The sequence below is a fragment of the Hemiscyllium ocellatum genome, chromosome 35 (assembly GCF_020745735.1).
Source record: "Hemiscyllium ocellatum isolate sHemOce1 chromosome 35, sHemOce1.pat.X.cur, whole genome shotgun sequence".
Lineage (NCBI taxonomy): Eukaryota > Metazoa > Chordata > Chondrichthyes > Orectolobiformes > Hemiscylliidae > Hemiscyllium > Hemiscyllium ocellatum.
Genome location: NC_083435.1, coordinates 36146252 through 36170549, shown reverse-complemented (window position 1 = coordinate 36170549; position 24298 = coordinate 36146252). Strand labels below are relative to the sequence as shown.

The following is a 24298-nucleotide window of genomic DNA, read 5'->3' as shown; positions in this document are numbered from 1 at the left end:
GCATCCGTTTAAACTTGTACATTTCCCCCTGTATCCAGCGTTATGTATTAAGGTCAGTCTGTCTGGGTATGGAAGGTACTGTTTATCCCTGCACACAGTGACCTGGCTGATGCAAGGCAGTACCAGGTGTCCCTGAGCTCCAGAGTGAGATCCTGAAGGGCCCATGGTCTGGGAGTTACTTCTAGAGCAGGCCTGGAGTCAGAGTTGTAGAAACATACAGCATAGAAGCAGACCCTTCAGCCCAACTCGTCCATGCCCGCCACCAGGTTTCCTAAACTAGATTAATCCCATTTGTCTGTGTTTGTCCTGTATTCCCCTCGACCTTTCCTGTCCATGTACCTGTCCGAATGTCTTTTGAATATTGTAATTGTACTCACTGCTACCACATCCTCTGGCAGCTGGTTCCATGTACCCACCACTCCTTGTGTGAAAAACTGGCCCCTCAGCTCCCTTTAAATCTTTCCCCTCTTATCCCTCTATCCTCTAGTTTTGGACTCCCCTCCTCTGGGGAAAGGCCACCTCTCATGTTTCTATGTTCCAATGAGTACAGGCTAATCTACTCAAGCTCTCCCCATCAGACTGAACCTCCATATCTGGGAGCAGCCGAGTGAACCTTCTTCAGACTGCCCTCACTACCAGGATATCCTTCCTTAGATAAAGGGCCCAAACCTGGTCACCGTCTTCCCACTGGGTCTGACCAGTGCCATCTATAGTTTTTACAAAACCTCCTTACTTTTACACTCCATCCTTTTGAAGTCAAGGCCAACGTTCCATTTGCCTTCCGGCTGAACCTGAACACTGGCTTTTTGTGATTCAGGGCTGAAGACTCTGAAATCCCTCTTTCCTGTGGCTTTCTCCATTTGAATGATATTCAGTCCCTGTGTTTGTCCTGACAAAGTGCATAACCTACATTTTCCCACAGTACATTCCATCTGCCAAGTGTTGGCCCATTCAGTCAACCTCTTTATATCCCTCTGCAGACACTTCATGTCATCTTCATCACTTGCCATCCCACATCTTTTTGTATCATCCTCAAACCAGACTGTATTACATTCACTTTTCTCTTCCATGTCATTAATACCTTTGGTAAATAGTTATGGCCCCAACACTGATCCCTGTGGCACTAGTTCCAGGCTGCTATTGTGAAAACGCTGCCTTGATTGGAACTCTCTCTCTTTAATTCCTTTGCTAATCCTCAGTCAATACTAATATACTACCTCCACCATCATGGGCTCTTATCTTATTGAGTAGCCTCATATATGGGCAATTATCAAAAATTCAGACAGTTCACCCACTGCTTCCACTGTATCTATTTTGCTTGTTCCTTCCTCAAAGAGTTTTATTTATTTTTCAGGCAGGATTTCCCCTTCACAATGCCATGCTGATTCTGCTTGGTCATGCTGTTTATTTCTAGATTCATTTTCCCAATAACAGGCATCAAACTGACCAGCCAAAAGTTATCATTTTTTGTTTCCTTTCTTTTTTAAGTAAAAGTGGCGGATTTTGAATCCTCTGGGATTTTTCCAGAATCGGATAATTTCCAGAAGATTCAATGCATCAACTATCTCTTTGGCTACTTCCTTGAATACGCTGGGATGCATCCCATCAGGCCCAAGCTCCAGCTACAAGCTGGTCTACATTCTAGACCTCACTGGGGACAGAAACATCAGGCTGGAGACATTTTGAAAGCCTTGAAGCTATTTTTTGAGCACTCCATTACTGATTACACAGAACGGAGCTGTGCTGGACATCAGATCCCTGAAGGAGACAAAGGATATGGATCAGTACGGTGATGGCATTGAGGTATCTGGCTGGAATCTCAGAGTCTGGATAATAGAAGCTAATCTTGTTGGAGATAAGAATGTCTTTTGAAAGGTCCCACCATGACAGCGCAGCTTCTGAGAGAGGAGAAACTTGCTCGAGAAATCTATTGCCGTGTGCAGAAGCTCTGAGGTTGTCAATCAAAGCTGGAGAGGATTAACGGACAAAGACAAGGTTTTGCATTATGCTGAGACTCTGTCCCGGTAAACAAAAACAGCATAATGGGAAAAACAAGAAGAAACATTAGCTGAAGGGCCAGCAGAAACATCAAGCCCCAGTGTACAGGATGTAAATGTTGTAGAGGACAACACAGCAAAGAAAAGGAAGGACATCAAGTGTTGGGGAATTTATGGTCTACCTGCAAGAATCTGATTCAGTTTAAACACAAGTCTTCAGCTGAAAAGAGGAAAAGCAGGCCCAAACTGATTATTGCTGGAGACGTGTCAGATGGTGATTCTAAACGGGTCATTCTAAACCATATAACCTGTCAGTATCACTGGGTCTCAAGGTAACAAATGGTTTGTTATTGTTAGAATGATGACTGCAGAAGGAGAGCATCAGGTGAATGTGAACTGTCAGACAGGCGCCAGTGATTCATGCAACATCATAATCTTCACAGACACAGTGTGAAGTGGCTCTATTTGATGACCTGAAAATGAATCCATCAAAGGTAAATTTGAGACCACCTAATGAAACCTCACTCTTCCCAAGAGGACAAATGAAGCTGAAAATCCAATGTGATTGTCACAATAGAGACCAGCAGATCCAGATTGTAGACATCGAGTAACAATCCATTCATCCCAGCTGAAGCAAGTCTAAAGCTTAGATTGGCAACACATATCATCTCAAAGAGGATGAGAGTGTGAGACCAGTGCAGCATTTGCTGAGGAGAGATCCAGCTGCCCTCCTGTCCAACCTGAAAGGAAAGATAGATTAGATTACTTACAATGTGGAAACAGGCCCTTCGGCCCAACAAGTCCACACCGACCCGCCACCCACCCATATGTCTACATTGCCCCATTTGCCCCTTACCTAACACTAAGGCCAATTTAGCATGGTCAATTCACCTTACCTGCACATCTTTGGACTATGGAAGGAAACTGGAGCACCCGAAGGGTGCTCATGCAGACATGGGGAAAATGTGCAAACTCCACACAGTCAGTCGCCTGAGGCAGGAATTGAACCCGGGTCTCAGGCACTGTGAGGCAGCAGTGCTAACCACTGTGCCACCATGCCACCCACCGATAGTCAAGCTGTGGAAAAAAAGGTAGTTATCAAGAAAGGGACAACTCCTACAGAATGCATTTGCAGCATCGCGGCCATGGGGAAAAAAAACACCTGGAAATCTGAGAGTCTGCATCGATCCAAAGGATTTCAATGATTGTTCCAGAACAGCATCAAAGCAGGCAGCATGAGAACATCAGGGATCTTCTGACAGTGGATATTATTGTGGATTAGCTGCTCATATATAGATGTGAAAGACAGTGAAAGAAGCCATTACACAGTTTCTGATTAAAATGTAATGTGACTGTGGAGGGGTCCTGACAGATGAAGCGGAAGCTGAAAAAGGAAGAGGTGAAGGAAACTGAAGTCGAGTGCACGGGAAATGTTCGATAGTGAGAGGACTTCACCCTGATCCTGACAAGGTGAGAGCTGTAACAAAGACATGGGGATGAACAGATGTGAGAAGTGTGCAGTGTTGTGTTGGTCACATAAACCACACCGGAAAGTTCTTGTCTAATTTGTCATGAGACTGTGAACCAATGTCCAAGCTCAGTCCTGAGGAGGGCCAGTGGTACTGGGGCAGGAACAAGAAGCAGCTTTCACTCAAACAACCAAGATCACCAACTTGTGCCCACACCAGGTGGGACGGCTTCAGGAGAAAGTGGGACAGACTGCAAGGAGCAGTTTTGTTGAGGAATATTTTTTGTGAACTGTATCTAGTAATTAAGTGTTAACTGCAGATGATAGTTGACACATTTAATGTATTTTAAACAAAAAGAGATATCATTTGTGAAATGCAAATTTTATATTATAAACACTGACTTTCCATCATCACAGGACCACTTATGTTTTTCTTAGAGTTTCGCCAATAAAACTCAAAACCCACTGCATGGCACAAACATCACTCACTGAGGTGTGAGTATTTGTTTTCAATGTTTTTTTCTGACAGATGTTAGCATTGGATACGTGGTCTCTCGGTGTGTGTGTGTGTGTGTGTCGCTGAGTATGTGTCTCTGTATGTGTGTCTCGATGTGTGTATATGTGTGTGTGTGCGTCTAGGGGGGAGTGGTGGGTCTTACAGCAGCCGAGGGAGTGGACAGGGGACCTGGAGGGGGCACTGAGCCCCGGGTCACAGAGGGGAGTGAGACAGAGCCTCAGCTGCTGACACTGACTCCCCGCCCACCTCCCCCCTCCCCCTGCTAAGCCTACCCTTTCCTCCCTCCAATAGCTGCTGGGTCACCAGTCAGTGAAGTAATCCTGATTCCCAGCAGCTGCCTGGCCCTCTCTTCACACTCATTCAGATCCTTCCAAAAGGACGCATCCCACCACCGCCACCTCCCCCACCTCAGGGAATGAACACTCCCGGACATTATCAACCATCCAACTCTGAAACACACACATTAAATAAACATCACTTTGTACATCCTGAACAAAAACAGAAATTGCTGGAAAAGCTCAGCAGGTCTGGCAGCATCCGTCAAGAGAAAGCAAAGAAATCAGACCAGTTCTGAGGAAGGGTCACCAGATCTGAAACGGTAACTCTGATTTCTCTGCACAGATGCTGCCAGACCTGCTGAGCTTTTCCAGCCATTTTCATTGTTGTTTCTGATTTACAGCATGTACAGTGCTGTCGGTTTTTACTGTGTACATCCTGCTTGGTTTGGGGAAGGCTTCCTGGGGAGTTACATGGTCATAACCCCCTCCCAGTTCACACTGAACTGAAGCTCAAACACTGCTGATTCTAAGATCCACAATCTGCAGAGTGAATGAATTAACCCTTTCCTGTGAAATCATTAATGAAGAATTCAGACAAATCAATGATCAGCAATAATTTATTGATTAACAACTGCAACGATCAGTATCTGCAGTTAATTGTTGATGATAAATAATGACAGATGTTTGCTGCAATAAATACATGATTGTGAACAAATAAAATAAAGGAAGTTGACATAAAAGTTCACATTTGATCACGCTGTTTACGTAAAGTGCAAAACAGATCAGTTCAGCTTAAAACAGATGAGAATAAAAATAGAAGAGTAAAAGTTAAATAATGAGAGAGATATCAATCTAACAATATGACCGTAACAAAATTCATAGAGACTATAACATAAAAGTTAAAATTTCGTTGTATGAAGTGCAAAAATGATTCACGTCCTACAGTACAAAACCTCGCTCAGAGGGAGTTCAGGACATTGCTACATTTCAGGTCAAGACACTGAAGACAGTGAGGATGAGAAAGTGTGAGGGAGGAACCATCCGTGAAGATCCCTCTGACGGTGACACTGCTCACATTTCTGAGACGGGATGGAAACACGACTTGAGAGGGTCCCACTTGCAGAATCAGGATCTACGTGCGGATCTGGGATCCACTGTTCAACCTGTGGAAACACATTTTCAGGAAAATCAATCTCAATCCTGAATCGACTGGGTGTGAGCAATGAGCAGTAATTCCGTGTGTCTGCTGTGATGTGGAAGGATGGACGTTGATGTCCATGTTTACACTGGAACAGGAGGATCCCATTATTCCGCAATGAAGCTCCGGGAATAATCTGTAGTGGAGCTCAGGAAACCCACAAGGTCAGAAATGGACAGACACGAGACAATCTCTTCAGGATGGGGAGGGGAGTGAAATGAGTCTGACAGGGTTTAACAGTGTCTGGGAGGGTGGGACAGGGTCAGGATGGGAGTGAAAGTGGACTGGCAGGTTGTAACATTATCTAGGGAATGAGACAAGGGCAGGAGATGGTTGAAATTAGTCTGTCAAGTTTTAAAGTCAGTGAGACAGGGTCAGGATGGGAGTGAAATGAGACTGACAGGGTTTAACACTGTCTGGGAGGGTGGGACAGGGACAGGAGTGGAGGGAATTAGTCTGACAGGGTTTAACACTGTCTGGGAGGGTGGGACAGGGTCAGGAGGGGAGAGGAATTAGTCTGACAGGGTTTATCAATGTCTGGGAGCGTGGGAAAGGGTTAGGAGGGGAGGGGAGTCAGTTTGACAGGGTTTAACAGTGTCTGGGAGGGTGGGACAGGGTCAGGAGGGGAGGGGAGTCAGTCTGACAGGGTTTAACAGTGTCTGGGAGGGTGGGACAGGGTCAGGAGGGGAGGGGAATTAGTCTGACAGGGTTTAACAGTGTCTGGGAGGGTGGGACAGGGTCAGGAGGGGAGGGGAATTAGTCTGACAGGGTTTAACAGTGTCTGGGAGGGTGAGGCAGGGTCGGGGGGGAGGGGAATTAGTCTGACAGGGTTTAACAGTGTCTGGGAGGGTGAGACAGATTCAGGAGGGGAGTGAAGAATTTCCAAATAAGTCTACAGACAGAAATTGACCTATCATTGACTAAATTATGAAGAAGCTGGAATACAGACATCCAAAGCTCAGAAAATAAAACAGAAAGTTTGAAATGAAATGAAATATAAAGTTACATACTCTGAAATATTCTCTCTCACTCACTGGACCCAGGATTCAATCACCCTCAGCACTGACTAACCACATTCACACAGCACAGTGCAGAAGGAATTAAGGGTGAAGGAGCGAAGGGAGAGGGAGTACGGAATGGGAAAATAGGGGGTGAGGATTGGATGGAGAGGTTGTGGGGGATGGAGTTGGGGAAGAGAAGGATGAGAGAGTCATGAAGAACTGAACCGTGAGGAAACTGATGAGTGTCCCATCCAGGAGAATGTAACTCTACACCTTCCAATCCCTCTCCCATCATTCCCAACACTCTGTCCCCTCAGTCACTTACTGGGAGCTGTTGTGTAGGTCCCACTTGGGGAACCTGCAGAAACAAAATAAACATCCATTCGAATGGGGAATAATCCATTCTCAGAGAGTGAGGACACAACAACTGTGAGGGGATGGAGATTGTGACAGAAATCCTCATTCCCACACTCCCCTCCATCCTTACACCTTATGGAGATTCTGGAGATCTCTCCCACCCCATTGATATTCAGTCAGTGAGGATGTAAGTGTGTGTGATGGGTTTATTGATCAATGTTAGACCTGATCTAGACCAAAGGATGATCTGACAGGGAACGAAATGGATTTATACGTTGTGTATCTGTGCTGGAATTCAATCAGTTCCATTCCCCACAGTGCCCTGTACTCCCAGTACTGGAGATTCCCCCACACTCACTCTGTCCTCTCACTTCCACATTCCCCTCTCTCTGAATCTTACCTCTCCAGGGCCTTTTCCAGATGATTATTCTGAAAATTGCAGCCATTGCAGCGATTAATCCAAACAAAAGTATAAAATGGTAACGTACCACACTGTTTTCTGGGATTTCTGAAACACATTGGAATAATATCAGGATTATCTCTGTTCCTGGATCCATTCTCAGTCTGTGTTGATTGGGGACAGTTTTAGTTTAACCCACCCATTGGGAATTGATGGACTTGGATCAATAAATTTTGCACTCCAGATCTCATTGATGGGATCAATGTAATAACTGCACAGAGGATGGTATCCATCACCAAGTCACCCTTTATTTATACCTGAACAGTCCTTGACTTTAGGACTGACACTTTCAGAGTCAGGTAGCAGAGTGTCATCATCTCTGACACTTCCCTTTTTATTTGTCAGCCAGGGCTCCCTGATTGGGGCTGGATCAATCAGGGAACTCATATTCCCTGAGGTCCTGCTGGTTAGCCTCGTTACGATCACAACTTCCCTCCCTCTGAGTCTGAGAACATAGGCCAGCCATTTTCCTTGGAGAGCATCCTGGGGCGGTTTAACACTGGGACAGCTTCCTCCATGTTCAGCAGGTAATAACGGCAGCATCGAATGTGCAGGAGCTCGCCTCTTGTGCCAGGAGTGCCTTGGCAGGATTTTATTTTCTTCTTCCAGTGGAAAAGGCATCAAGTTGGCTCCTCCATCATGTCCATCTCAGATTCTAATCTCGCAACAATGCTTGACAGAGATAGTGAACCCCTGGGTTCTGGCAGACTTTCTGACTGCTCAGAGGGGCAGGGTATGTTTTGCTCCTGCATTGTTTACAAATTTACAACTTTCAAACGGACCTTGTGCTGGTTCAGGACCATCGCACCTGCCTGACCTTTCCACATCACTGGTCCCGATCTCACATGGAGAATGCCACTTTCCCATACAGGGCCATTTCCATCATTCATACACCAAACCTCCTCCCCTTACTGTGATGATACTACGACTTTAAGAGGTTATTTTGTCCTGTTTCTTTTTAAAGAGAGGTTGTAAGGCAGAGGTGTCGAGCTGTCTGGTTGGAAAGCCAATGAAGTGACTGGCTTACAAGGCCTTGGGTTTTTTAAAGCAGGAACAATAGAAGCAGCCTGGATGGGTGGGGCTAGCTCTCGGACCTAGATTTCTAATTTGTAGTTTTTTAGCTTTGCGATTCAGCATCAGTTACTGTTGGAGTCTCAACAGGCTCGGAATTACAGTAAATGTCTCCTTGCTGCTCCTCTCTCTGAGCTTTCTATTGAAACTTTTCCTTCTGGCTTGCTGCAGTTACCTGTGAGACAAATCTATTTTCTGAACTTTGCCAAGGGGTGTGTTTATGAGATGTTACTACATTGAGTCATTAATTAGTAATCAGTACTGTGTCTATTGATTTGTTAATTTTTCTGATAGATTTATGGTATTCTAAATTCCACTTTCTTTAGTTATATTTTAGCTCTAGTGTTTCGATAAAGTGTGTTTTGCCTAAAGCTGAGTAGTGTGACCAATCAAATTGCATCTGGAACACAGCACTTTACATTTGCCTTTAAAATAAGATAAAGTTAGGCCCCAGGCTGCCTTCTTAAAATATTTTGCAGGGGTCTGGTCTGATCCTTAATTCCCTGTATTAAACAGTTTCTCTTGTTTGGTGGAGACTTGTGTCCAGCATTGGTGTTCCTGAGGCCATTACACCCGACCCCCACAGGTCTGGGAAGATCAGATTCAACCTGGTGCAGAGTCTTCTACTCATCAGCAATTCTGCTGGTCCCAACTCTGCTGTTGCATGTGGGGTGATCCCATAATCAAATAAGAACCATGATACCTTGGTAACTATCAAGAGGGTAGGCTGTTTTTCAAGCCAGCCTCTAAAGTTTGGACTGCTTTTTCTGCCAGGCCAGTCAATGTTGGGTGGTATGAAGCTGTCCTTACCTGAAGAATCTCAAACCATTTTAAAAACATGACAAAATTTCTGGTTTGTAAATTGTGGTCCGTTCCTTGTGCTACCTGGGAGGCTTTATCGTGCTACTCCAGAGGCTTTAAACTAGTAAGGGGATGAGTCAAATCAAAGTAACAGTGAGTAAAGAGAAAGGGCTGAGGCTGGTACAGCTCTAAGGGGAACAGCTCAAATCGTCAAAACAGACAAGAGCTTGGCAGTGACCAAGGTCAGAATGATAAACTGCATTTACTGCAATGTAAGAGGCCTGTCAGGGAAGGCAGATGAACTTAGGGCATGGTTGGGAACATGGGACTAGGGTATCATCGCTATTACAGAGACATAGCTCAGGGATGGACTGGATTGGTATCTCAATGTTCCAAGGTATAGATGCTATCGGAAGGATAGAAAGGGAGGGCAAGAGAGGAGGACAAGATTTTCATTCAGGGTAACATTACAGCTGTACTTAGGGAGGCATACATTGGGAGAGTGACCAGTGAAGTTATATGGGTGGAACTGAGAAATAAGGAGGAGATGATCACCTGGTTGAGATTGTATTATAGCCCTCAGTAGGCAGCAGGAAATTGAAAACCAAATGTGTAAGGAGATCTCATATCTGTGAGAATATTCGCATGGTAACAGTAGATTTTAATTTCCAAACATAGACTAGGGCTGTCACTGTGTTAAGGGCTTGGATTGGGAGGAAGTTGTTAAGTATGTCCAAGAAAACGTTCTTCTTCAATATGTGGATGGACCAACTGGAGAAGGAGTAATACTTGAACTTCTGTTGGGAACAATTGTAGAGTAAGTGAAAGAGGTGTCCAGAGGGAGCATTGCGGTACAAGTGATCATAACTCTATTAGTTTTAAAGTAGTGATGGAAAAGGATAGAACTGATCAAAAAGGTAAAGTTCTAAATTGGAGTAAGGCTCATTTGGACAGTATCAGACAGGAACTTGCAAAAGATGATTGGAGGGAGGCTATTTGCAGGTAAAGGGATGAATGGGAAGTGGGAGGCCTTTAAGAAGAAGATAATGAGGGTCCAGAGACAGTATATTCCTGTTCGTGTGAAGTGTTACAAAGTCAAAAGCCTGTCTGTTCACTTTAAAGTAGAAAGTGTTTTCTGAAGTTTGAAGTAAACTTCAAGTGCAGGCTCAGCTGCCTGAATGGAAAGACTGGGAGATGAGCTGTTCCAAAATAGATACATGCAGCAACTGGCTGTGAAATAGATACCTGCAGCTCCCCTTACACCCAGCCCCAGACCTGAAGAAGGGTTACACCTGAAGTGTTGGCTTCTCCACCTCCTGATGCTGCCTGGCCTGCTGTGTTCTTCCAGCCTCCTGCCTGTCTACCCTGAGTTTTGCTGCTGTTTTGACAACAACGCGAATTTAACTGATCAGTTTAAATTGTGCCGAGGATACTAAAAACCCAATTGAGTTTGAGTTTATTGTTTTGACACCTGGAAACCAATCAAATTATAAGAATTTACTGTGTGATGGAGGCTATAAAACATGGGAGTTTTGAAAATTGATCAGAAAGCAACTGTCATCAATCCACAGAGCAACTGCCCATCTGACATCTTGCTCTCAAAGAAATTAGAAACATTCTCTATCAAAGGTACCTTTGCATGTGAAACATCCTCGCAGTAACAAAGAAAGGAAACAACCCCAGGGAGATCAGCAGGGGGAAGATTGATGACACCAAAGAAGATAGAGAGTATGTGGTCTTGAGATTAAGTTAATGTAATGTTTAATAAGTGTGTTATTGGAATAGCTTTTTATTTTGTAGAGTTGGGGTCAGATCGTAAGAAATTAAGAGAAGCGGGGGGGGGCGGGGTGGGGGGGGGGGATTTGGATATGTGAATTTTTTTTGGTTTAATGTTCACTATTAGAGTTATTCTTTTTACGTAACAGAGGGGTTTGAACACTGCATGAAGGACAAGGCTGGTCGATGTAGGAAATGCTGTAAGACTTGAGAAATTGAAGTTCTGGTCAAGAAAAAGAAAGAGGCATTTATCAGGTATAGACAGCAGGGATTGAGTAAATCCCAAGAAGTGTATAAGGGCAGTTGGAGTATCCTTAAGAGGGAAATCAGGAGGACAAAAAGAGAACATGAGACAGCTTTAGCAAATGCAGTTAAGGAGAATCCAAAGAGACTCTAAACGTACATTTCAGCAAAAGAGTAAATAGAGAATAGGGCACCTTAAAGATCAATGTGGCTGTCTATGTGTGGAACCATAGAGATCAGTCAGATACTAATCACATATTTTGTGTCAGTACGTATCGTGGAGAAGGGCATGGAAGCTCAGGAACTTGGGAAAATAAATAGTGATGTCTTGAAAACAGTACACATTACAGAAGAGGAGGTACTGAAGATTAAAATGCACAACGGTAGATAAATCCCCATGACCTGATCAGGTGTTACCCAGAATTCTGTGGGAAGCTAGGGAAGAGGTTGCTGCGTACCTAGCTCAGATGTTTGGATCATCAATAACCAAGGGAGAGGTGCCAGAAGACTGGAGGGTGGCTAATGTGGTGCCACTATTTAAGAAAAGCTGTAATGAAAAGCTAGGGAACTATAGCCCAATGAGCCATACGTCAGTGGTGGGTACATAGTTGGAGGAGATTCTGAGGAATAGGACTCATATACATTTGGAAAGCAAGGACTGATTAGGGATAGTCAACATGGCTTTGTGCGTGGGAAATTGTGTCTCTGTAACTTGATTGAGTTTTTTGAAGAGGTAACAAAGAAGATTGGTGAAGGCAGAGGGGTAGATGTTGTCCATATGGACTTCAGCAAAGTGTTTGACCAAGTTCTGCATGTAGACTGGTGAGTAAGGTTAGATCACATGGGACCCAGAGGAAGCTAGCTAACTGAATATAAAACTTGGCTTCAAGGTGGGAAACAAAGGTTGGTCTAAGAGGGTTGCTTTTTGGAGCGGAAGCCTGTGACCAGTGGTGTGCCACAAGGATCGGTGCTGGCTCCATTGCTTTTCATCATTTATATAAATCAGTTGCAGATATGGGCGGAAAAATGGTCGATGGAGTTTAATCCAGGTAATTGTGAGGTGCTGTGCTTTGGGAGATCACAAGTTAAGGAAAAGGATACAGTTAATGGCAGGACTCGGAACAGCATTGATAGACAGAAGGATCTTGAGGTTCAAGTCTATAGCTCCCTGAAAGTGATCACTCAAGTAGATACGGTGATAAAGAAGGCGTTTGGCGTCTTGCCTTCATTGGTCAAGGTCAAAGAGTGTGGCACTGGAAAAGCACAGCCAGTCAGGCAGCATCTGAGGTGCAGGAGAATCGATGTTTCGAGGGTAAGCTCTTCATCAGGAATGAGGCTTGTGACCCAAGATAAATGGGAGAGGGGTGGGGTGGGGTTGGGTGAGGGGAAGGTAGCTGGGAATGCAATAAGTAGATGAAGGTGGGGGTAAAGATGATAGGTCGAAGAGGAGGGTGAAGTAGATCGGTGGGAAGGAAGATGGACATGTGGGACAGTTCAAGAGGGCAGTGTTGAGTTGGAAGGTTGCTTCTGGGATTAAGATGTGGGGAGGGAAAATGAGGAAACTGGTGAAATCCACAAAGATCCCGTGTGGTTGAAGGGTCCCAAGGTGGAAGATGAGACGTTCTTCCTCCAGGTATCAGGTGGTTAGGGTTTGGCGGTGGAGGAGGCCCAGAGACTTGCATGTCCTTGGTAGAGTGAGAGGGGGAGTTAAAGTGTTCACCCACAGGGTGGGGTGTGTGTGTGTGTGTGTGTGTGTGTGTGTGAGAGAGAGATGGCTGAACACTTTATCTTGCTTGCAAACATAAGCCCAAGATTTCAATGAAGTAATGAAACAACTGTCATTGTCTAAGGATTGGCACTCTGTGATCCCAAGAAAGATCTAGTGTTGACATGCGATGTCTCCCCACACATTTCATTGTAGAGATCCCTGGTGGAGTTCAGCTAGAGTTTGGTGGCAGCCTTTACTCAGGATAATCACACTTTCTCTAACAAGTTCTAACAATATTCCATCCTCTGCCGTGAGCTGGTATCTCTGGGTCCAAACATTTTTCAATTCAAAGGATTTCAAGTGCCTTTTGGTTTCCCTCATAAATACAAGTTATTTCCGGTTTGAAGGGATTAGATCTTTCTGTGTCCAAAGCCTGATAGTCAGCTCTGATTAGGAGCTTGTCCAGAAAGTTTAATACCATTACAGACCTTTCCACTGGGGGGCGCTACCAGTGGTGTATTTGCTAATGGTAGGCAGCTCAATACATCCACATTCGCTACTCAGCCTCCCAGGCAGTGTTCTGGCTTGCAATTGTAAGCACTTAGTATTAGAACCCACCATTGAAGGTGGCCCAAAATTACAGGGTGGCCCTGCCTTGTTCTCTTTAAGCACACCAAGTAGTCCATGATTATCACAAATTTTAATTCACAGAGGTATTGGTGGAATGTCCTGACCCCAGATATGACCATCAATCCTTCCTTCTGTATCTGGGTGTATTTACGTGCTGCATTGGCCAAAGTCCTAGATGTATATGCTCTTGGATGTTCCTCTCCACTGAGCCATCATGAGCTAATACGACTCCAATGCTGTGCGGGAAAACATCGCATGTCAATACTCGGTCTTTCTTGGGATCACAGAGTGCCAATCCTTAGAGGATGACAGTTGTATCGTTCCTTCATTGAAAGCTCGATCTTATGTTTGCAACCATTTCCCAGGCTGATCCTTTCTGTCATGAGTTGATGTCATGGTGCCAGGACGGAGGCCAGGTTATGTACAAACCTTCCAAAATAATTTACCAGCCCAAGATATGACGTAAGTTCCTGGACAGACGTAGGAACCAGAGCACCTTTGATCTCCCTCACTTTATCTTCCAACAGGTGTAACCTAGAGTTGTCGAATCTGTATCTCAAGTAGATCATTTGGGATACACATTTTCCCTTCTTAGGCAAATGCCTGCTTTGGAAAACCACCTTCGGACTATATCCAGTTCTCTGACTGCTCCTTATTAATTTTCCCTGTTATTGGCTAATTTACCATCTAAGTAAATGGCGACCTGGGGTAGACCATGCAAGATGTTCTCTATTGTCCACTGAAAGATCGAACAGGCTGACAATACCTCAAATGGCAGTCTTGTATCTTGGTACAATCCCTGATGGATATTAATTGTAGCATACGTCTGGGAACCTGGTCTAATCACAATTGCAAGTAAGTGTGGCTCATGTCCAGCTGTGTGAAGGAGAACTCCCATCCTGCACCAACTGTGAGAGTTGGAGTAATGATTCAAGATGTGCATAAGTATAAGGGGCAAGAAGGTGACCAAAAGAAAATGGCCGACATATGAAATTGACTAACTTAGCTATAGCAGCAGCACTAACACATAGTAGATGGCTGAAGTAGTAAACAAGTTGCAGCTGTTTCGAAGCAAGACCACAAGGTCAGCAGAAGTCAGAAAACAAGCAGCTAGATAGATAGCAGAATAATGAAACCCCTTGACAGATAACAAACCAGACAATGGGCGACCTTACACATAGCAAAAACAAGTCCAGACAGCAAAACCACAAGGCCGAAAACGAACCTCGTGACTGATAACGAGGGACAAACGTTGAGAAACAACTTGAGGTGGACAATGGGTGGTTGTCAGCTGCCTGGGAAGATTGTAAACACTTGAGGGGGAAATGTGTCCAGCTGCACTTGCAAGATTGGGGTAAACAAGTAATGGAAAAGTACCGGTTGCTCGAGATTGAGAATCACCTGACTCAACAGGGGGTGGAGTTTAAGGGTATATCAGGGGATGCTTTGTAACGATCAGGGTCCCTTTCTTTGAGGGGTACCCAACTCTGCAGACTTGCTAATTGCTAATAAACTTTGTTTTCCTGAATTTGTCTTGAGCTGACTTTTTTACGTCTAACACCAACGTTGGGCACAAATCCTGAGGGGCTGGCTATCTATTCTGCTGTCAAAAGCAGTTTACACTTTGTTTAAAATCCCCACAAAGGCAAACCGACCCACTGGGCTTCAGTACCATTCCAATCACTGCTGCCTATTCTACAAACTGGACTGGTTTGATCATTCCTTCACTTTCCAGCCTTCTAACTTCTGCCTTGACTTTTGCCCGTAAGGCCAATGGCACTGGGCAGGCCTTACAGCATCATGGGATTGATTCCTGGTCAACATGCAAGGTGGTTTGGCTCCTCTGATAACCCCTAGATCTACCTGGATGATCTACAGGTAAGTAATTTGAATTTCACTCAAGCAGCCATTTTCTAATTGAAACATCTTGAGCCATTTGGGGTGAATCTCTCACAACTGATTTCTCCCCATAAGCTCGGATTTGAAGCTTTTAGCACAATCACTGGTAACTGAACCAGCTGCCTTCCATGAAAGAGCGGAACTGAAGTTGTACCCCTACTCTCTGAAGCTTCCTCAGTTGAGGTTCTCAGTCTGGCCAAGATCTTGTGCAAAGTTAATGGTTGGAGTTCAGAGTGAATCTTGTTAAAGGTTGGTTCTGTGATCACTGATACAGCTGCACTCGGATCGACCTCCATCAGAACAGAATGACCAGTTAACCAGACGTTTAAATTGGTTGGTTCTGATTTTGATGCCGCGATGCAATTTAACTGTTCCAAACCAGATATGGATGGAGTTTTCAGGATACCCACCTGGATATGGGGCTATAATTTATCTCGCTCAATTTAAGTCGAGTAGGACACTTTTGCTGTCTCAATTCCACCCATCGACAGAAACTGCAATGCCTTAATGGCCAGGATCCTGATCAACATTTTAACTGTTTGTTGAGGCTTGGTTTAGTGTTTTACTGTGAGCCAACCTCAAGTCCCTCTGATCGATATGTCCTGACTGAGGCTACGCAATTGCATGCACCCAGGTGGGGTCCTCCAAGCTCAGTCGGATTGTCGAGGGTGTCCACTTCCATTGGAATACCCTGTAATTCATGAGCTCGACTTGCTGCATTTTCCAATGATAAAGCCAGTTGTAGTAGCTGCTTGAAGTGCACTTGGGATTCAGTCAGTAGGTGTTTTTGCATAGTTACATCATTCATTACATCATAGTTACATCATTCATTACATCATAGTTGCATCATTAATTACATCATAGTTATATCAGTATTACATCATAGTTACATCAGTATTACATCATAGTTACAGCAGTAATTTCACCTACCATTCTCTTAGCATCTCATTAAGGGTTTAACCAATTTCACATACTTTTGCCAGTCTTCTTAACCTAGTCAGATATCCCAGTGTGGATTTCCCTGGTTCTTGAATTGCCAAATAAAAATGATAGCATCTCAGAATTAGAGGAGGCTTTTGCTCAGATCAGGAGGGTTTTGTTGGGTAAGAGCAGCAAAAGACACGGACCAGGAATGGGTACAGGGAGTGAGGGACAGATCAGAGCAACCTCAATGAATGGTGGAACAGACACAGACACAGACACACACACACACACACACACACTCCAGTCCCTTACCCCACTGATAGAGCTGGGCCTCTGCCAGGCTGCTGTGTTCAATTTGACAGGAGTATTGATCCTCATCCCCAGCATTGATCTCAATCTCTTTCTGGATCTGTTGTGTCCCATCGTGGTTTGGTCGAACCCCTGAGGATTGGGTCTCAGACATGACCTCTCCATTCCTTAGCCAGGTCACCTCGATGTCTACAGGATAAAACCCAGTGACCAGGCAGGAGAGAGTGAGCGGCTTGTCCTGACCATTGGGCTCCCTCCTGGAGATGAACACTTCAGGCTGAACTGTGATGGGAAAGGGGGAAAACACAAACAATAGACAGACACTGAATGGAATGGGAGAACGGTTTCATAGATCATTGAGGTTAGATCAGAACATGGGATCAAAACTGAAATACATACCTTTCCTTGTGAAATAATCCTTTCCAACTTCCAGATATCTGTTTAAATGTTCAACAGATGTTTTTTGCAGATATGATTCCCAATAGTAGTTCCAGGATTGATCCGAATTCCATTTCTCTTTATTGATCACTGCAAAGTGATTTGCGGCAACCCATCTCATTCTGTCTGGCTCTAAACTAATGTGGTCCTTTCCATCAAATCCAAATCTCATTGATCTCTTCACAGAGCCATCTTCACTGACCTCAACAGAATGTATCCATTGGAGTGTGTGAATTCCTGTCAGTGACCAGACAGGGATCAATCATCAATAAACAATAGATAATCACACACTGTCTGATCAGAGGGAAAGGGGATCAAATATCAGATGGAAATCGGGGATGAGGGTCACAGTCTGATCAGAGGGGAAAGGGTTCCAATCTCAAGTTAAAGTAGCAGAATTAGTAGACAGTCCTCATTTCACTTTTCATTCCAAGGTCAGTGCTGGGGGATGGACTGAGTGGGGTGACCCAGGGATCAGTGCTGGGGGATGGACTGAGTGGAGTGACCCAGGGGTCAGTGCTGGGGGATGGACTGAGTGGAGTGACCCAGGGGTCAGTGCTGGGGGATGGACTGAGTGGAGTGACCCAGGGGTCAGTGCTGGGAGATGGACTGAGTGGAGTGACCCAGGGGTCAGTGCTGGGAGATGGACAGAGTAGAGTGACCCAGGGGTCAGTGCTGTGAGATAGACTGAGTGGAGTGACCCAGGGGTCAGTGCTGGGAGATGGACCAAGTGGAGTGACTTGGGGGATAATATGGACAATTGACGGTGAGATTTTACCTGAAGTCTGGTTTGTCCTTTTCATGATCGATTTCAGATTCTCCTTTGCCAGCCCGGTGTGTGTGATTGCCTGATCTGTAGCATCGTCCCAGAATTTCAGACTGAGTGATTCAGTCAGGAACTGCTGCCTGGGGACACAGCGATGGGTATCACTGTCAAAGTAACCTGTTTGTATTCCATTGACCATCGCAACAACAGTGACTTCAGGGAAATCTTGTGCTCCTGAGACAATTGTATATTTCAAAGTTGGTGAGTTAGTTTCTGTAATATAAACAGTTCGAGGAGCTGGTTATCAAACTGCAGAACAAGCACTGGAAGGGAAACTGGGAGGGAGAGGAACTAGCAAACAAGACAGAATGTGGCTGGTAGCGGGGAGGAAGAGAGACTTCAGGGATGAAGAGAGGAAGACTGGGGAGGGACAGATATTGGGGAGGGGCAGAGACTGGGGAGGGACAGATATTGGGGTGGGGCAGAGACTGGGGAGGGACAGATATTGGGGTGGGGCAGAGACTGGGGAGGGACAGATATTGGAGAGGGGCAGAGACGGGGGAGGGACATAGATTGGGGAGGGACAGTGATTGGGGAGGGACAGAAATTGGGGTGGGTTGGAGACTTTCGTTGGAAAATAAATACTGGGGATGGGGGAGAGAGAGACACACACTGCGGAGGAACTGGGAAATGGGGAAGAGAGACTGTACAGCATGGAGGAGGGACACTGAGGAGTGAGGAGAGAATATGGAGGGTTTAGAAATGAGATAAGGAAGGTTAGAGGTGAAGAGAGAGCATTGGGATGAGGACAAAAGAGACTGGGACCTGGAGGAATAGAATGGAAGGGGTTACAGATCGAGAAGGGCGAGAGGCAGGCGCAGAAGGTAAAGATATTGCAGGGGAAGGAAAGGGATTGGGAGGAGCAAAGGGACTGATGAGGGGGATAAAGACTGTGAAGGAGGGGGAAGAGAGAGATTACACAGGACAGAAAGAAACTGGGATGGGGAGTGGGGTGGAGGGGTTGAGACCAGGGAGGGAAATGAGACTCTGGGGAAGGTTGGATAAAAGAATGGGGAGGAGATGGGAAAAGGCTTATGGTGAGGGAGGGGATAAGAGCTGGGAGGAGGTGGAGAGACTCAGGAGGAACAGAAAGAGAGAGAGAGAGAGAGAGAGACACTGGGGAGGGGAAAGAGAGAGAGAGAACAGTGGGAAGGAAGAGAGAGAGATTGTTGGGAGAAAGCAAGAGACTAGGAAGTTTGCTCAATGATTTGGTTGATATTTCCTAGTTATGCCTTTGGGTGTTAAAAATGTCCAATTTAGCTTCATTTAACCCTGTCATTTAAACAGGAGCTGTGCCACATCATTCCATTTGGTATTTGAACTGGGGCTTGCTTCATTAATTGGGAGGCAGTGGTGTGGGACTGGGGTGGACAAAGTTAAAAATCACACAGCACCAGGTTCCAGTCCAATCGGTTTATTTGGAAGCACTAATTTCCACTTCATCATGTGATTGTGGAGAATAAGATTGTAGGACACAGAATTTACAGCAAAAGTTTAGTGTGATATAACTGAAATCATATATTGAAAAAGACATGGATTGTTTGTTATGTCTCACAGACAGACGGACGCACACAGACACTCCTGCATACACACACACACACACACAAAACATACACACACACACACACACACACACAGACAGACACTCCTACATACACATAACATGCACACACACAGACAGACATACTCACACACAGGGACACATACAGACACTCCTACACACACACACACACACACACACAGACACACACACACACATTATCTCCACCGTCACTTCCCAGATACACAGACACTCCTACATACACACACACACACACACAGACACATACACACATGCACACATACACATATAAGTTTGTGGGGTGAATTTGTACTTGCAGAATTACATTTTACTTTGCTCAAAAACTGCATGAATCCGCGTAAGAGTCTGTGAATCTGTTTTTAGATTTGAATCATTCTGACTCTTGTGGCACAGACATTCTCATACAGGATGTTAACACTTTCAATACCTAATCTGGGCCGACATGACACCATTTGTTAAAATGTACTTGAGGATGTAACTTTAAAAAAATTAAAACACTATTATCCCCTCAAGACTGATGACTAAACTTTGTGATCTCAGACTGAGCCCCACTCTCTGAAACTGACCTGTTTCCTGACCCACAGGCCATCATCAGTGAAGATTGGGGACAATATTTCATCCTCACCAGCACTCCCATCTATAGAATCCATCTACCAGGCCCACTGTCAAGGAAAGGCCGCCAGCATTCTCAAAGATACATCCCACCCTGGCAATGTTTTTCCACAATTTCTACCATCGGGGAGAAGGTACAGAAGCCTGAACACATTCACCAGCTGGTTTTGAAAACATTTCAACCCGACTGTTGTGAGAATACTGAATGGACTCACAATCTCTTAACATTCGCCTGTACCTGTGTTTTTGCTTTTGCTGCTGTTTACCTATTATTTACTTACCTGTGCTACTTAACTCTGTGATCTGCCTGTGTTGCTCACAAGACAAAGCTTTTCACTGTGCCTCGGTGCACGTGACAATAAATTCAGTTCAATTTTGCTGTCAGCCCTGAGCTGTTCAGTTCCGTGACATCCAATCACCTTGCTGTTGGTGGGCAGAGGACCTCTGTCATTACAACTGGCCATGAGGTCACCAACCAATCAGCTTCACTTTAAACCACCCCTCAGCCCCAGTTTTCTGGTGTACTGATCTGTATGATATCACTCAGGTTTACCTCATCGAATAGGAGTTCCCTGATTGTGGCTGTTAACTTCATCCAAACAGGTAACCCCAGCTGACAGATATAAACAGGAGGGGCAGGGGTTCTGTTCACTCTAGGAGCTGGCTCTGTGCTAGCTGAGTCACTGTCATGTGCTATGTACCTGTAAATAAAGGGTGACTCCAGGTTGGGGGGAGAAAGTGGAGTCCCATACTAGTGTTCTGGAATTAAACAGAAGAAGAGATTTGGCTCGAGTAGATTGGGCGGGAAGGTAAAAGATAAGAGAAGGGATGAGCAGTGGCAATTGTTTAAGGGGCTAGTAAAATTCCTCACAACTAAAATATATCCCAGTGAGTGAGAAAGATGGTAAGGTGTTGGGGGTGGGGGTAGGGGGTGGGGGTGTGGGTAGGGGGTAGAAAATCAAAAATTTCCATAGCTAAAAAAAGTGGTCAAGGACAATATAAAGTCAAAAGTGAAGGTCTACCATATTGCAAAGGCCAGGGGCAGGCTGGAAGCTTGGGAAACTCAAACATAAGCAAAGGGATACTAAAAAATTAATAACAGGAGCTAAGGTAAATGAAGAAAGAAAATTAGCACAAAATATCAAAAAGGATAGCAAAAGCTTCTATCAGTATACAAAAGGGAAGAAAGTCACTGATGTGAATGTTGGTCCCTTGGAAGGTGAAACTGGAGAGTTAATCATGGGGACGACTGAAATGGCAGAGAAGCCAAATCAATGCTTTGCCCCAGTTTTCACAGTGAAGGACCATTCTTATTGGTTCGAGTCAGAGGCAACAGAAAGGGTAGGATGTAAAACATTCAACATTGATCGGGAAAAGGTACTCAGCAAACTATTAGGATTGAGGGCAGACAAGTCTCCCGGGTCAGATGGCCGAGAGCCGAGGGAATTAAAGGAAGTGACAGTGGAGATAATGGATCCATTCATTACAATATTCCAAAATTCCCTCTACATGGGAAAAGCTCCCGTGCATCGGAAAAATACTAATCTTATTAAACTAACTGGTCTGTAATTTTTGAATATCAAATGTTGGGAAAGTGTTAGAACCAATTATTAAGGAAGCAATATCAGGACAGGTGGCCAGTCAGACTGTGCTCCATCAGAGTCAGCATGGGTTGATGGAGGGCGAATCATGTTTGACTCATTTGCTGGATGGCTTTGAAGATGTGAGAAGCAAAGTGGATAATGGGGATCCTTTAGGTGTAATGTATCGGGACTTTTGGCAGGTATTTGATCAGGTGCCGCACAAAAGGATAATACACAAAGTTGGATCATATGGGATTATGAGTAATTTATTATCTTGGGTAGATGACTGGCTAATGGACAGAAGACAGAGAGTCGGGATAAATTGGGTTTTTTTCCGGATGGCAAGACATTACGAGTGGGGTGTTACAGGGTTGGTCCTTGGACCCCAGTTATTGACAATCTACGTTCCCGACTTGGATACAGGGAGAGAAGGCCCGGTCGCCAAAACTAGGCAGGAGAGTAAATTGCAAATGAGGAAACAGGAACCTTACAACAGATAGGGTGGGGAATCGGCCAAAATGTGGCAGATGGAGTTTAACACAGATACATGTGAGGTCATGCATTGGGGTCGAGTGAGGGGAAGGTGACCTTTTATCTACATGGGCAGAGACTTGTGATGCTGAGGTACAGAGGGAGGTGGGTGTCCTCATTCATGAGGTACAGAAAGCTAGCATGCAGGTCCAGCAGATAGTAAAGCAAGTGAATGGAATGTTGTCTTTCCTAGCTCAGGGAATAGAATATAAAGGGAAGGCCGTATTGATGCAGCTGTACATGGCATTGGTGAGACCGCACCTGGAGTATTGTGCACAGTTCTGGTCCCCTTATTTAAGCAAAGATGTAATGGCATTGGAGGCAGTTCCCAGGAGGGTTCATGAGATTGATCCCAGAGATAAAGGTTTGTCACATGAAGAGAGATTGACCAGTGTAGGCCGATACTGTCTGGAATTTCGAAAAATGTGTGGAGATCAAACTGAGGTTGTCAAGATAATAAAAAGCTATGGATAAAATAGATGGGGAATGGATGCTTCCCCTTGTGGGGCATTCTCGGACGAGAGGTTGTAGGATGAGAGGGAGCAAATTTCAAAGAGTTGAGAAGAAGCTACTTCTCCCAAAGGGTTGTGAATCGGTGCACGTGGCAATAAATTCAGTTCAATTTTGCTGTCAGCAATGAGCTGTTCAGTTCCCTGACAACCAATCACTTTGCTGTTGGTGGGCAGAGGACCTCTGTCATTACAACTAGCCATGAGGCCACAAACCAATCTGCGTATACAGAAAACCGACAAACACTCACCAAATACTTAACTACACCAGCAACCATCCCAACACACACAAACAAAGCTTTATCAGAACACTATTCCAACGAGCCACCACACACTGCAGCACAGACGAACTTCGGGAAACAGAGGTGAACCACCTATACAATGTATTCAAAAAGAATGGATCCTCAAGAAATACAGTCCGCAGATTCCTCAGGAACAAACCACGACAAGCAGACCAAACACAGCCAGAAACCCTAACCACCTTACCATACAGCAAGAGAGTTTCAGAAATGACAACCAGACTACTAAGACCCATCGGAATCCTAGTAGCACACAAACCCACCAACACTTTCAAACAAAAACTAACAAACTTAAAAGACCCAGTACAACCCATGGACAAAACCAACGTCATCTCCAAAATTCCATGTAAGGACTGCCACAAACACTACGTAGGACAAACAGGAAGAAAGTTAGCCACCAGGATACAGGAACACCAGCTAGCCACAAAAAGACACGACCCTCTCTCCCTCGTAGCCCTACACACGGATGAAAAACCCTACCAATTCAACTGGACAACACATCTATTCTGGGATAGGCTAAGCAAAGACATGCCAGAGAATTCCTAGAGGCCTGGCACTCCAACCACAACGCCATAAACAAACACATAGATCTAGATACCACCTATCAACCTCTCAGAAAACGGACAGGAAATGACATCACCACAAACCCCAGGAATCCCATCCAGGACAAACATATAAATAGAAAGCAGGAGGCAACAGCTTCCTTCACTTGGAGGTCACCACTGATGATGTTACTGAGCCAGGTAATGAAACGTCAGGATATCAAACCTACAGCTCAGCGAGCAAACCTACACCCTAAACCCCAATCTGAGCTACAAACCTTCACAAACCTTGCACTGTTAAGAAAGTTTTAGATTAGGAACCTGGGCACAGATCCCATCAGAGTCTCCCAGACTGTGCTGCCTTCAATGTGTAAAAGATCAGGCTGGCTGTATAACAGGCGGCTGATCAAACATCCCCCATTTCAAACTCTCCCCAAGAGTCTCACATTCACCCCAGACACAGAGAGAGAGAGAGAGAGAGAGAGAGAGAATGGAAAGCTGAATTCTGTACTTACCGGGAGAGACCCGGGAAAAACACAGGGAGATGGAGAGAAGGATCAGCAACATTCTGGGAATCCACTCTCCCTATTCCAATCAGGGATTGGGAATAAAACAGTGATTGGAAAATATCTGCTGTTCACAAACTGAAAAATAAATAAGATAAACATTTGTTTCTACCATGATGCCATTTCCCGATCGACAAAGTAATTTGATCATTTCCTGAACTTGAAGCTGCCGA

At 44.9% G+C, this 24298-nt stretch overlaps 1 protein-coding gene across 5 annotated transcripts; it reads right to left on the bottom strand.

Annotated features, from left to right (window-relative positions):
• Nucleotides 1-4955: 4955 nt before the first annotated feature.
• Nucleotides 4956-24298, bottom strand: LOC132832901 (class I histocompatibility antigen, F10 alpha chain-like). 5 transcript variants are annotated; one of them, XM_060851125.1, is made up of 7 exons: nucleotides 24075-24294; nucleotides 17854-18075; nucleotides 17037-17312; nucleotides 16641-16919; nucleotides 7217-7324; nucleotides 6785-6817; nucleotides 4957-5423 (listed from the first exon to the last, which is right to left on the bottom strand). In XM_060851125.1, exons 1-7 carry the CDS (start codon nucleotides 24124-24126, stop codon nucleotides 5419-5421), a joined length of 975 nt encoding a protein of 324 aa, XP_060707108.1. In that variant the 5' UTR covers nucleotides 24127-24294; the 3' UTR covers nucleotides 4957-5418. The 5 variants fall into 5 exon arrangements, with proteins under 5 accessions (XP_060707110.1, XP_060707108.1, XP_060707106.1 ...); XM_060851123.1 differs by having other exon boundaries at nucleotides 4958-5423; nucleotides 17854-18114; nucleotides 24075-24293; XM_060851127.1 differs by lacking the exon at nucleotides 17037-17312 and having other exon boundaries at nucleotides 4956-5423; nucleotides 17854-18114; nucleotides 24075-24298.

What these genes read in the sequence shown, in the direction of transcription:
- LOC132832901 (XM_060851123.1), bottom strand. Translation starts at nt 24,126, where the DNA reads ATGTTGCTGATCCTTCTCTCCATCTCCCTGTGTTTTTCCCGGGTCTCT. An exon ending in GGATTATTTCACAAGGAAAG is followed by an intron (nt 16,920 to 17,036) that starts GTATGTATTTCA and finishes TTCCCATCACAG; the next exon opens with TTCAGCCTGAAGTGTTCATC. An exon ending in CTGGAAAAGGCCCTGGAGAG is followed by an intron (nt 6,818 to 7,216) that starts GTAAGATTCAGA and finishes TTGTTTCTGCAG; the next exon opens with GTTCCCCAAGTGGGACCTAC.